At 42.4% G+C, this 13,985-nt stretch overlaps 1 protein-coding gene across 1 annotated transcript in view; it reads right to left on the bottom strand.

Moving 5' to 3' along the window:
- The window catches only part of RYR3 (ryanodine receptor 3), a 296,319-nt gene extending 284,806 nt beyond the window's left edge, over window positions 1-11,513 (bottom strand). Inside the window, exons 1-2 of the mRNA XM_066612315.1 lie at window positions 11,451-11,513; window positions 9,059-9,178 (exon numbers count right to left, since the gene is read on the bottom strand). Coding sequence (XP_066468412.1) covers window positions 9,059-9,178; window positions 11,451-11,513 — 183 coding nt within the window. The remainder of the gene's footprint in view (window positions 1-9,058; window positions 9,179-11,450) is intronic.
- Window positions 11,514-13,985: the final 2,472 nt, after the last annotated feature.

Here is a 13,985-nt window from a genome sequence, read left to right as displayed (position 1 = left end):
GTTTTTTAAATTGATTTGCTATAGTGCATTTTTTGCCATCCAGGTGAGTGCTTGGAACTGAACCCACACAAATAATGAGGCTCAACCTGTACATCTAAAGGCCAAACTAGAGGTTTGCTTAAAGGAGTCTTCTGGGTTTAAGATACACTTAAGGTGCCTCTATTTAAGGGGAGGAAAGGGGAAGGCTCCAATTCAGATTGGCACTGAAGTACATGAGGAAGGGGAATTAACTCTTTTTTTCCCACCATTTTTTCAACACTTCTGCAACTTGACTCATTTCTCAAAATGACTTGGACTCAAGTCAAAATGACTCGGTAAGCAATTTGGGGGAGCTGTCATGGGCATGCGCTATGACTCATGGACAAGTCAAGTCTCCGTACCACTGGTATCACATCTTTGTTTAGTTTAGATTTGCCACTGAAATCTATGTGCCTTTAAAGTGCTAGGATCAGGTACAACTCTGTCCAAAAATATTAGTTTAGGCTGCTAAAAAAGTATAACATTCAAATTATGCTTGACTTGACTCAAGCTATTACAACATTATGCAACTTCTGTGATATAATTTTTTAAAATTTCTGCTTATTATCTTCAACAATCTTACTTCATTTTCTTTCTCATTCTCACACTGTAGTAAAAAGAGACAGAAGTTTCCTGCAGCATTCAAAGACATGAGCTAAATATGCATGAGACTGGTAGATTCTGTTCTACTTACAAAACAATTTTTCTTTATCTCATTCTCGCACCTTGAGGCTGGTGTACATGCATGTACTGAAATATGATTACAACAATTCATGAAACAATTACAGTTTGCAGATTTGGGCCACACCAAAGCATTTTTCTGATCATATTCATCTATTACACAATTGCAGATTTGTTAGCAATTTGCACCATGGTGTAAACACACTGAAGAATTACTATGAGTTTTCATAAATCCAAACCAACTCTATCTTTCTTGACACAGAATATAGAATGTATGATTCTTATTCTTTTTTTATGCAACCAATTAACAAATATATACAGGATATATAGAGAATATATTTTACAAATTTCTGTGAATAAGCACAGCACAACTCTGGCTACAGCATCTTTATCAGCAGACAGCATGTAGGAAGACTACCATTCAGTCCTTCTAACTACAGCCTGGAAGGGATGAGGGTGTTCATGGAATGGAAGAAATTATACAAGTTAGGAGAACAGAGTTATCACTGAATGTTGCCGTACCATGGAAAGACTTGATGCGGACACAGTATTATGCATCAGTTCTTTACTTTAGAAACATGATCCATTACTCAGCTGAGCAGCAACAAAGGGAAGATGGAATGTTGTCACAAGTCAGGCTTATAGGGGGTTTTCTCAAGAACTTCTCAGAAAAAGGCCCTTTCCGCAAAAACCGGAAGTTGTGTTAAAATGGCTCAGGGTGATATTTTGGGCTCTGGACACAACCAGAGCAAGGCGACCAGAACAAGGATGTTCCTGTCCATACAACTGTATGCATAAACGGCTCTTGAGGTGTGATTGGAAACTTGGGGAAAACAGGGCTTGCAGTCATGCAGAGAGAAGTCTCCACTTGTAGAGCTATTTGCACAGGGGCATTCTGTAGTGAAATGTCTTGACAACAGAGGGCGCAATCCTAACCCTAATCCTAACAGTACTGGAAAGCACTGACATAAGGGTTAGGATTGCGCCCTGAGTCTCTGAATGTGATTCCACTCCCTGCTCCCCCACACGCTTAGGACATAAAAGGAATTTAGTACCGAATACTCAAAGAATGAAAAATGATATCATTGTGTATCAAATGACATGCATGCATTTGTGAACCATTTGTCCATTCAAATCTGATGCTGCAGCACATTGCTACATAAGACCTAAGAATTTGGCCTTTCCATTAATCATATTTTTCTACAGCTTCTTGACTAGCTTTGTTAACATAGATTCCATTGCTGATTTACCAATGACAGTGCACAGAAACAGAGAGTTATGTAGTTCATTCTGCCTAACTTAGTACAATAAATAAGGTGGATATAACACTATTAAATTGTGCAGAAATCCTCAAAAATGTACACAGCATTATTCCATCTAGATTAAACTTTAAATTCCATGCAGGCAACCTCTGGGGTCTGAAAAGTCTCGTACCTTTTTGACTTAAGGTAGAATTTATGCATAGCTTGCATTTTATCAGCCAAGTCAAAGCCACCATCTCATGCTATATAAAGCACTGCTACAAAATTGGTGTGCAGCAGATTTATTGATCCAAAGTGTTGACACCAATTGGGTCCCGTTAGGGAGAAGGGCGGGATAAAAATAAAGTTTTATTATTATTTATTAATTGATTCGGAGGGCTGACTGACCTAAAAACTATTAGATCTTAGAGTTTTGGACTGTAATCTTAATTTATTTAAATAGATTTTGGAAGTTAACAGAAATGCAATAAATTATGTTGCAGAGATGATGGTTCACAGCAAATGTATCCTTTTAACAGAATTTTTTCCTTAAGCTAATTGTTATAGTCTTGATTAAATTAGAATGTTGTGGTTCCACAGCACTTTCTGGAGAGGACATGGACAGTTGCAGCAATTAAAGCATGTTTAAGTTATAGCTTTTAATTAAAATGATGCATTTCCACTGTTCAGATTCCAATGTATTTTTCCCATTTGTGCTCAGTAAGGGCCCAATCCTATCCAACTTTCCAGCACCGGTGCAGCCGCACTGCAACCCCAAGGTAAGGGAACAAATGTTCCCATACCTTGAGGAGGTCTCTGTGATTTCCTCCCCACCACAGGATACAGTGCACACCCCATTGGCACAGTTGCACCCATTGGCACTGGAAAATTGGATAGGATTGGGCCCTAAATTTGCAAGCAACTTCAAATATAAAATTCTATGGACACATCCTAACAGTATACTATAAATCAACCCATCCCAGCAATTTGAAAGTGGGACAAAAATAAATAATGAATACAAGAAAATGTAATCCAGCACCTACAATGCTAACAGCTATACAAATTTCTCAAAGATAGCAGAGAACGACAACTAATCATTAAATTATATCAGTCATACCAAATTCAAGAATAACTCTGCCATTTAGAAATCGGTAGCCAGCACATGGTCTGTCACTTTCTTTGGATTACATAGCTTTGCCATTTCAGGCAGGTGCACTAACTACTTCTGAAATTTCAAGAAGTGTCAGTTGCCCACTTCTTAATGGCATTTTCTAGTTCTACAAAGTTGCGTTTCCCATTTCAGCATATAGGAGGGAGCAAATAGGTGGTTGACTCACCATAATAAGATAAGCTTCACCTCCCAGATCTTGGTTATGAACAAATAAATCCTCAAGCACTTTGGACAACAGCCAACAGAATGGAGGAGGAACAAATGGAGGAGGAAACAGGAGGAACAGAATGGAGGAAGAGGGATGGAGGAACCTGTCATAATAATCCTGTATGCCCAACTCTGACCTTAACGCCAGTGAAAGGGAGCTTTCAACTGAGGAATCACAGAGTCATAGAAAGTTATAGTTGGAAAGTACCCTGGAGCATCTAATCCAATCTTCTGCTCAGTGCAGGCAACTCCTACAGCTCCTTAACAAGTGACTTTCTAGCACAGGGGTGTCAAACATAAGGCCCGGGGGCCAGAAGCAGCCCAGAGAAGCTTTTTATCTGGCCCTCAGGCTCTCAGCTGCTGAGCAATGGTGAGGTCTCACTGCTGAAAGGTGGCCTGCATGATAACTGGGCTCCTCCATATCTTGAAGTATGATCAAGATTTGTGTATCTTTTCTTCTGTCATTTGCAGCTAATGGGTTCCTACAAAAGAACAGAGTGCTTATTTCTGGTTTTCACCTGTTTAATGACATCACTTCCTGCCAAATGACATAATCTCTCCAGTCCTCAGTAGGTATCACAAATGATATTTGGCCTGCTGTATGAAATGAGTTTGACACCCCTGTTCTAGCCTCTACTTGAAAACCTCCAACGTGTGAGCACAAGTATGGGCAAAAAGCAGACTATTCTAGTAACAGATAGCTCTTACAGTTAGGAAATTCTTCCTCATATCTAGCCTAAATCCATTTTGCTGTGGTTACTGGTAATTGGTTCTAATTCTGCCCGTAGGAAGCCCTGAGAGGCAGTGTGTCACTTCCAGATACCATCATATTTCCCCTTAGTCTTCTCTTCCCCATGCTAAACATACCAAGCACTTTTAACTAGTTCCCATATGACTTGGTTTCCAGACCCCTCACCATCTTAGGCCCAAATCCTAACCCTCTTTCCAGCAACGGCATAGCTTTGCCAATGGGACGTGTGCTGCAACTTGCAGTTGGGGGGCACTTCATGGAAGCCTCCTCAAGGTAAGGGAAACTTTGTTTCCTTACCTAGGAGCTGTATTGCCTTTATGTTGCTGCTGGAAAGTGGATTAGGATTGCGCTCTTAGTTGCCCTCCTCTGAATCAGTTCCAACTTATCCATGTCCTTCTTAAGACGTGGTGTGCATAACCCAATGCAGTATTTCAAGCAAGGTTTGACTAGTGAGCCTAAAGCCTTTCCCCTACCAACACACTTGAAGCCCTTTTCTGCCCTGTAAATCTTACCTCAAAGAGCAAAGGGTTCACCTAGAGAGCACCCAAAGGCATCACAATACAGTATTTCAAGGCAGAGTTTTGCAGAGGAGTAGAACTTTAGCAGTCATAAGGTCTGCTCCAGTAGATAAGATTTTAAGCTCGAGTTCAGGTTACAGCAATGGCTGCGCTTCCCAGCACTACAAACACTGCCCCGGATGCCTGTTGCCTGAGCCTATTTCTACACTGGCGTGTTTCTCTAGGACAGTGGTTCTCCAACTTTTTAGCTCAGGACCCACTTTTTAGAATGATAATCTGTCGGAACCCGCCAGCAGTGATATCATCAAGCAGGGAAAATTTTTAACAATCCTAGGCTGCAATCCTATCCACACTTGCCAAGGAGTAAGCCCCACTGACTATCATTGTTAAAAACACATACAGGTCCAGCCTATTTATACAAAGATTTTTTATACACGGATTTGACTCAACACAAATGGCCACTGCAAATGAGAAGGAATGTGTTGATCCCTGGAGAAGGGGAAAATTGCACCCCTTTAAAATCAGTTTAAAAAAACTGAACAGTCCTTTAACAACAGCCTCCTTAATGAGAAGGGGGGGCAGCAGGCTAACAATCCATCAGTCCTTCTCTCCAGCAAACCCCTCCCTTCCCTTCACCTTCAACAGCAGTGAAAGAAAGGTGATCACTTTGCATTGGTGAAGGGAGGGGCTGAGTGAAGCGCCTTTCTAAGCACTTGGAGGAGGACTGATTGATGGATTGTCTTCTTAATGACTCTTATCTTAGAGTCAAAAGGTCAGCAAGGCTCTTTTTAAATCGCTGGAGCAAAGATACTTTGTTTTTTAAATTGATTTTCTATAGTGCGTTTTTTGCCATCCACGTGAGTGCTTGGAACTGAATGTACGCAAATAATTAGTTTCAACCTGTACATTGTAGCTTGCTAAAAGTACAGATCTCCCCAAATGCAGTCACATACCATGTTGGCATAAAGTCTAATATACTAAAAATAAAATATTGAAATGAATGGGTTGGCTCACAGCCCACCTAGTGGGTCCTGACCCACAGTTTGAGAAACAATGCTCTAAGACCTTACCCCTCTGGGCTTCAGCAGGAGCAGTGCGCAGCGGAGCTCTTAAAGGTACAGAAACTTCATGAAAATTGAGAGTTGGTGTCCCCAATAACATCTTATCATATAATTCCTTTAAAACTCTCATACACTCTATGCCAAATACCTACATGGCAGACTTGCATGTGATTATCGACGGGTAGTCACTCACAGCTTGTTTTGATGGTACATTTGTGTCTTTCTGTTCCTTACCTCCTTCCCCTGAAACTGCTATCATTGCCATGTCATTTGGCCCTGGTAGGCTCAAATGAAGTGGTGGCAAGGAATTTAAAAATATTTGTATCCTCCTTCATAACTCCACTTTCTTAGGACTACAGCATTTCCATTAGCTCCTCTATGCATTCTTTTTTTCCTTGTTGCAAATTCTCTTCATTCCCCTTATCTTCTCAGTCTCTTTCCCACTGTCTTTGAAGCTTTCAATTAGTCTTCTGCATTACTGATTCACTGGCTCAGCCTTTGCTGAAACTACACTTTTGGTCAATGACTAAAAAGGAGGAGATGGTGTTTCTGGCAGAAACAGCTCAGTAAACTAGAAAGCTAAATGCCAAAGCAATAGCAAGTTTGTTAGCAAACCTCCACTAAAAACATGGATAAGAAAAAGATGTATAAAACTGAACATACATTTCAGCAGAGAAAAATGAGATCAGGTGGGTAGCTCATTGGCTTTGGAACTGGGAGATGACATTTGGATTCTTTCTCAAATCAAGAGATTGACTGGATAGGCTCAGATAAATCACTATCTTTCAACTCACTCCTGATCTGTAAAATATGATGATTTAGAGCAGTGATTCTCAAAACTTTTAGCACCAAGAACCACTTTTTAGAAAGACAATCTGTCAGGACCCACCAGAAGTGATGTCATTAACCTGGAAGTTATGTTATGGCCAAGTGACATCATCAAGCTGGAAAATGTTTAACAATCCCCAGGTGACAAAATTAAGTAAGTAAATGAAAACTAAGTGGCGTCACTAGGGTTTGTGTCACCCAGTGTGGGATGCCAGCGCGTCACCCCCCCATGCGGTGGGAAGGGTAACACCCCAGGTGGTGGGTGTGGCGATGTGCCATCACTCCGCCCCAACTGGTTTTTTGGCTGTACCTTTTGATAGAACAAAGATAGAACACATTGTGCATGAAATTACACATTGATTGATATATAACATAATGGTATTATTCCTCCAAACTGTGATTTTAGTGATTTTGGTCACTGGTGGTGTCACACCCTCCCCCCAGGAGGAGGGGAGGTAATTAGTAAGTTAGGAGGGGTAATTAGTAAGTTACTAATACCTTATTGAAGCAGTTCTCAAACTTTTAGCACTGGGACACACTTTTTAGAATGACAATCTGTTCAAGACCCACCAGAAGTGATGTCATGGTGGAAGTCACATCATCAGGCAAATTAAAATAAATAAATATAAATAATTAAAGTATAACCAATAAATAAGCAGAAGCCAGCCCTGTTCCACCAAGTGAATTTCCTCTGTGGCCTGCCTGCAATAACACGCCCCTCCTCCAAAAGCAGTAAAGTTTTTCTGCCCTACCCAGTGCCCAGTTCAATTTAAGAACTTCTGTTTAAACCACATCACTGTCAGGATCCGCCTGGCTTTGCGAGTCTCAAAAAGGTTCACCTTATCAACTGAAGCCTCTGTTTTGATCCTTTTTAGTGAGGGGGGGGTCTCCTTCTGGAACACTTGTTTAGCTCCAGGTACATAGGATCAGGACCATTCTGGTAGCCTTGCACTCTCCTTCACCTGATCTTCCACACCAGCCAAGGCACGTTTGCTTACTCTTGAGTAAACACGACCATGAGGCTTAGTTTCACTTTCCATAGGGCTCAATACATTCATCTGCTTGGGGGGAGGGACTTCCTTCTCAGGTGTTTTTAGGGGCTGAATTCATTGGATCAGGACCATTCTGGTGCCATTGGATTCCTCTCAGCCTGCCCTTTCCGAAAGACTAAGGTAAGTTAGCCTATTCGCAAGTAAATGCGTGATACGGCTCATTTTCTCTTTTCATAGGGATACAGGTATTTTTTGTTCTCCGGTTTTTTGGTCATAACTTTGATAGAAAGGAGATATTTCGCTCAGGTTTTTTGCATTACATTCCGCTCAAAATTCCGCACCCAATGGTATATAATATGATGGGGCTACTCCTAACCACCATGATTTTAGCGTGTCATCCCCCCAGTGCGTGTCACCCCCCTGTGCGCGTCACCCAGTGCGGCCCGCACCCCTCACACTCCCTAGTGACGCCACTGTTAAAACTTTACAAGAAGTTTAAATATTTATTTAAAATAAAGAAGAAACCTCCTATCCTTCCCAAGCAGTTGCTCATCTGTTCAAAAAAACTCCCCAAATATTCCAAAGGCTGAGATCCTATCCACACACACACACACAGGTGGAGCCTGGCTATCCATGAATTTTCATCCATGGATGTAGCTCAACGCGGGTCCCCCAGACATGCATTGAGTTAGACTCAGCTCCACATAAGCCCTGCAAAGGGAACCAGAGCTGTGCTCTGTTGCCCTCCCTCAAACCGGAAGTGACATTTGTATGGTGAAAAAACATCACTTCCAGTTTGAGGGAAACTGGAAGTGGCATTTTTTTACCTCTCTGGGCTATTCTGAAGCCCACAGAGTTAGCTGGTAGAGGTGCACTGCCTCTGTGGGCTTCAGAAAGCCCTCCAGAGGGGACAAGAGCACAGCTCCAATTCCCTTCAGACAGAGAAAAGGGTCAAAAATTGAAATTAATGGGGACCCACCTGAAACTGGCTCACAATCCACCTAGTGGATCCCGACCCACAGTTTAAGAAACATTTATCTAGAGATTCTGCAATAGGATTATTATTATTTTTTTATTATTCAATAACAACATGGGCTATCTGTTCCAAAAGAGCTGACTATTTTGAAACAGATGCCAATTTCAAGCTGGCCCATATAGAAACAAGCAGTTTTGGTTTGCAATCCTCTGCACATTTACATGGGAGTAAATCCCATTTAAATCAGTGGGACTCACTTCTAAGTAAAGTGGGATGGGGCTGCGCTTCAGATGTCCTTAAGGGCTTCTACATGATTGGTACTATTGTTGACATCTTATCACAAACATGTTTTTTGACACCCCACTCCTTCAATTCCAAGAGCAGCTTGCTATGCAGTGCAACATGTGGCATTTAAAATCCTGAGTTGTAGCTGGCAGCAAAAACCCTTAACAAGAATATACAATTCAGCAAAACCTAGTGAATTAGAAAATAATTTGATATTCTGCATTTTATATACAACTATATTACGGGCAGTACAATTTAAAAAATTTAATAAGCATTGCAGATTAACCATCATCAATTACACCAAAAACTCTTGCAGAAAGGATTCTTACTTTAGCTTCTGAGGTCGGTTCCAGAAAGCACAGGCGATTCCCAAGCCCCTCAGCTGCCAGGCAGAATTTTCGCTGTTCTTTGTGAATATTGGCCACACACTGGAGCACAACTTCATCATCCTGTCAAGAAACACAAGAGCCAGTGAGGAAATATAAAATACCCGTAAGATTTAGCCTAGTGATAGATTGGCTATATTTCTCGGAGTCTGAAATTTACACATTTGTTTAAAAATGGGTATGTGCACGCATTTTTCAGATAAAATTTTCAAATACAAGCTCTTTCACAGTGGCGTAGCTAGAGGGGGTGCAAAGCACTTTACTCAGCGTGTGGTTGTTCTGTGGAACTCCTTGCCACAGGATGTGGTGACGGCATCTGGCCTGGATGCCTTTAAAAGGGGATTGGACAAGTTTCTGGAGGAAAAATCCATTACGGGGTACAAGCCATGATATGTATGTGCAACCTCCTGATTTTAGAAATGGGCTATGTCAGAAGGCCAGATGCAAGGGAGGGCACCAGGATGAGGTTATCTGGTGTGCTCCCTGGGGCATTTGGTGGGCCGCAGTGAGATACAGGAAGCTGGACTAGATGGGCCTATGGCCTGATCCAGTGGGGCTGTTCTTATGTTCTTATGTTCACTAAGTTTGGCAAGCTTCAGTGATGCTTCTTGCCAAACTTAATGCTTTGCACCCCCTCTAGGTACGCCACTGCTCTTTCAGTTCTATATTGTTTTATGTTATATTTGTACAATCAAGGACAAGATCAGACTATTGTTCGGTTCACATGCAATGCCAAACCATTTCAAGATCCAGGCTCACAGATTCCCACTTCCTACACTTCCTCTTCTGTGGCAAACAATAAGGAGCTTGCTGGTTTGAATGTACAAGAAAACTATGGTCTCCTGCACAATGGAGTGAATCAAAGTGCATGAAGGAACACAATATGCTGTCTGATACAGAATCAGGAATTGGTCCATCTAGCTCAGTCTTGCTGACACTGACTTGCAATGGCCTTCAAGATTTCCAACAGGAATTTATTTCTGCGCTAGCTTGTGATGCCAGGGATTGAACCTGCACCCTTCTGCATTCAAACCATGTGTTCTACACCCCTGAGCTACAGCCCCTCCCCTATGAAGGGGACCAGGAACAGGGAGCTCATTAATCCAGGGTTCTCTCATGCAAACTCAAAATATGGTTTGGCATTAGATGTGAAATGAATTATGTCACAAGTTGTTTACATCATTTTGCGAAGGTTTAAAACACAGTTATGGTTATTTTGGAACAGCTAGCGAGACTACATATTAAACCATGTGCCTAGAATAAATACTAGCTGATCATTTCTTTGTTTAAAATATTTTAGGCCACCTTTTGATCCCACTGGTGGAACCACCAAGGAGGCTTACAAGATTTAAATAAAGCAGTGTTAAAAATCAAAGCCTAAAAATAACACAGTAAAAATGAACATAACAGAACAGCAGCCAACAAAATACACAACCAGCCTGCATGATACAGAGAGACTAACTGAACATTAACAGGAAGAAGGAACTGTCCTGCTTCCTGTCAATCATCCTCTAGCGCAGTGGTTCTCAAACGTTTTGGAAGCTTTACTCCCAAAGTCTTTGTGGGGAAGGGGCAAGAGCAGTGACGTGACCCCCAGGATCAAGTCAGTAAGAGAGGAACAACAACAACAACAACAGTATTTATATACCACTTTTCAACAAAAAGTTCACAAAGCGGTTTACAGAGAAAATCAAATATCTAATGGAATATCATTAGAATTATATCTAATATCTAATGAATATCTAATATCTAATGAAAGTCAAATATCTAAGAGAGGGCAAGGGGGTGCTTTTACTTACTGTGTGTTAGGGCAAGCAGCAGGAGGTACAGGCAGCCCCACGCAGCCCTCCGCAGGACTCCCCGAGGTTTGTGTTTGCAAACCAGAAGTGGCTTGAGCTTGCTATTTCTGAAGATTCCAAGCCTCGGTAGCCCTGCGGAGGGCTGCACGGGGTCCCTGTTTCTCCTTCTATTTGCTCTAATGCACATGACTAAAAGCACCTCCCTCGCCCCCGCTTAGTGACACGATCCTGGGGATCATGTAGCTGCCCCCCCTTCCCCCGTCCCTTAAAGGGACAGGGGAAGCATTACACAAACTGGCGGGTCATGATTCACCAGTTTGAGAACCACTGCTCTAGTGTACAGGCTGATTGCCTGCAAGTTCAGTTCTTCAGTTAAGCAAGAATGTGAAGCAAAAAGAAAAACCTGTGTTGCAGCAAGCGTTGCTACGGAAAAACAAGGTTACTGTAATGGTCCCCCGGATCCAAAGATAAGTGAAACCACCGAGCAGATACGGGGGGACGCTTGTATTCTGTGTAACTACTACATTCAACCTTACAGGATATACTCCATGGGAAGCAATACAATTGGCAAACATGCAGATACCTAAACCCTTCTTCATCGTGATGAAAACTGGTACATGCTGTTAAAAAAAACCCCAGATATTCCCTTACTGATGAAAAATTAAACACATAATTAATGCTTTAATGCTTAAGTAACTGTAATTAGGCCTGGGACTTTATTGGCTTTCCAGTGAAGTGAATCCATAAATCTCCTTGATGATAAAAGCTATGTTGATCAAATACACTCTTTTCAATTATTAAAATACGTCTGATTTTCCAGTCATAGTAAATAAAAAGTAAATTATAAAGAACAAGTGATTAAAAATTACTTTATTGATACTGCTATACAACAGGAACAGGATGGGTGCTAAAGGCTGCAGTCCTATACACACTTACCTGAGGGTAAGCTTCATTAAATATGGTAGGACTTACTTCTGAGTATGCATGTATAGGATTGTGCTGAAAGAGTATTAAAATTTAATACAATTTATTAAGTCAGACCGAATACTTGATTAAAGTCTGAGTGCTGAAGAGAGCTACTTTATGATGTTGCATCTATCATATTTAAGACTGAAGTTCCCTGTATAATCACTTATGGCTTTCAACAGATCTTTGGCAAAGGTTCTATAAGAGCGCCCTGCTTGCGGTTAGATGGGGGGGTCCTAGCGGTCCCGGGCCCTCATTAGGAGGGGACAAACCGATTGAGGCAGGTCCCTGGTCCTTCTCAGTGGTTGAAAGAATTATGGTCGGGGGCCACTATAGTGGACCTTGGCAATGTGGAGCCTGGTAGGGTCTCGGAAAGGCACTTGGGGAGGGCTTGCCACATTCATCTTCCTCCTCCATCCCCTGCATCAGTGTGGTCCGTCTCAGGGTAAGGGGGGCTTGCAACAGCTCTTTGTCTGGCCAGCTATAAGCATGTAGGACCCTCAGAACCCTAGAGGACCCTCAGAAGCCTAGAGGACCCTCAGAAGCCTAGAGCCTCACTTGTCTCCTCATCCCCAGCCCCTTACTAGCTATATATATCCTTCTGCCACTTCTGCCCCTTCCACACTCCCCCACATGTCCTTCCCCTAGTCGTCAAAACACCCCTGCTCCCCTGGCCATTCATATCTCCTCTGGTCAGGCTTTGGCCCAGACTGAGCCATGGCTGTCTCTCTTCCCCACATCCCTCACCCACCCTCAGGCCAGGGTCTCATATCTCCACGCTGGCCAAAGTAAGCCTCATCTTGGCTTACAAATGCCATGGAACGGTCAGAGGGAACAAAATGCCATGGAATGGTCAGAGGGAGAACCCTCAACATTGCAGCTCAGCATCAGCACTGATTCAAACCTTCTTGACGGGCCACAACAGGTCCACAGCAAGCAGGCCTTCCAGCTGCACCCGAGGCAGGGCCATGGCTGGTAAGTCCAGCAACAGACAAGTTGTTTTTGACTGGCGATGGTACACTGCATCACAGCATAGAAGCATTTGCGTAGGGGCAGTTGTGTGCGGCTTGGTTCCAGCTCCAAGCTGCTGAAAGTCCTGGGGCAAAGTCATGCACTAGATCCCCCTACTGCCCCTCACCCATTTTCATGGTGCATTGGGCACTGCCACTGGTTCTGAGTACCTGTACTTGATCTGGAAATCTCTGATACCACCTTAACTGGCACCCATTTGAAGTATGTACGAGATGAATGAGCTGATTGAAATGGGATATTAAATGGTAAAGCCGCCTTGGGTGCCTTTCAGGGGAGAAGGGTGGAGTATAAATCAAATAAATAAATAAATAAATAAATAAATAAATAATACAGGTATTTATATACCGCCTTTCTTGGTCTCTATTCAAGACTTTATTCAAGGCGGTTTACATAGGCAGGCTTATTTAAATCCCCGTAGGGATTTTTACAAATGAAAGAAGGTTCTTTCTTTCAAGAACCACAACATTCAGGTGTTTCACTCTGATCTGGCTTCACATTCTGGCCTCCATCCTCCCACGCTCAGAGCAGATGGAATAGCTCGGCTTCAGCTTGTCAGCTGCTTCAAGGTCGCACGGTGCCGGTGGCCTCGAACTGGCGACCTTGTGGATGTTACCTTCAGGCAAATGGAGGCTCTACCCTCTAGACCAGACCTCCTGCCCTCCTGCTCAAATAAAATAATTGGAAGAATTTAGTAATGAACATAGAGCCCAAGAACATTGAAAATTCACTATTTCGTCCTCAGAAGAGGGGTATAACCCTATGTAGAAGTGGAGCTAGGGGGGTGGTGTGATAAGTACAACATGGTCTGCAATGTGCCATATAAGTGGCCTCTCCTACTTAGTGTCGGAGCCATTTGGGGCAATAGTAGCAACGTACCATCGCTTCCTATAGCCCTTGGACTATTGTGAACGCTAGCAAATGAGTATAACTACAGCCCAACATACCTTATTTGAATCATGAAAAATATTCATTTTAACCAGATTTTTAATCTCAATCTTTAAAAATCTTTAAATTTTTAATCTGGTTAATCTTATCACAGTACCTTCATCATCATCATCATCATCATCATCATC

The sequence above is a fragment of the Tiliqua scincoides genome, chromosome 1 (genome assembly GCF_035046505.1).
Source record: "Tiliqua scincoides isolate rTilSci1 chromosome 1, rTilSci1.hap2, whole genome shotgun sequence".
Classification (NCBI taxonomy): Eukaryota; Metazoa; Chordata; class Lepidosauria; order Squamata; family Scincidae; genus Tiliqua; species Tiliqua scincoides.
The sequence above is the reverse complement of the archived record's forward strand: the minus strand, read 5'-3'. Positions and strand labels throughout refer to the sequence as shown.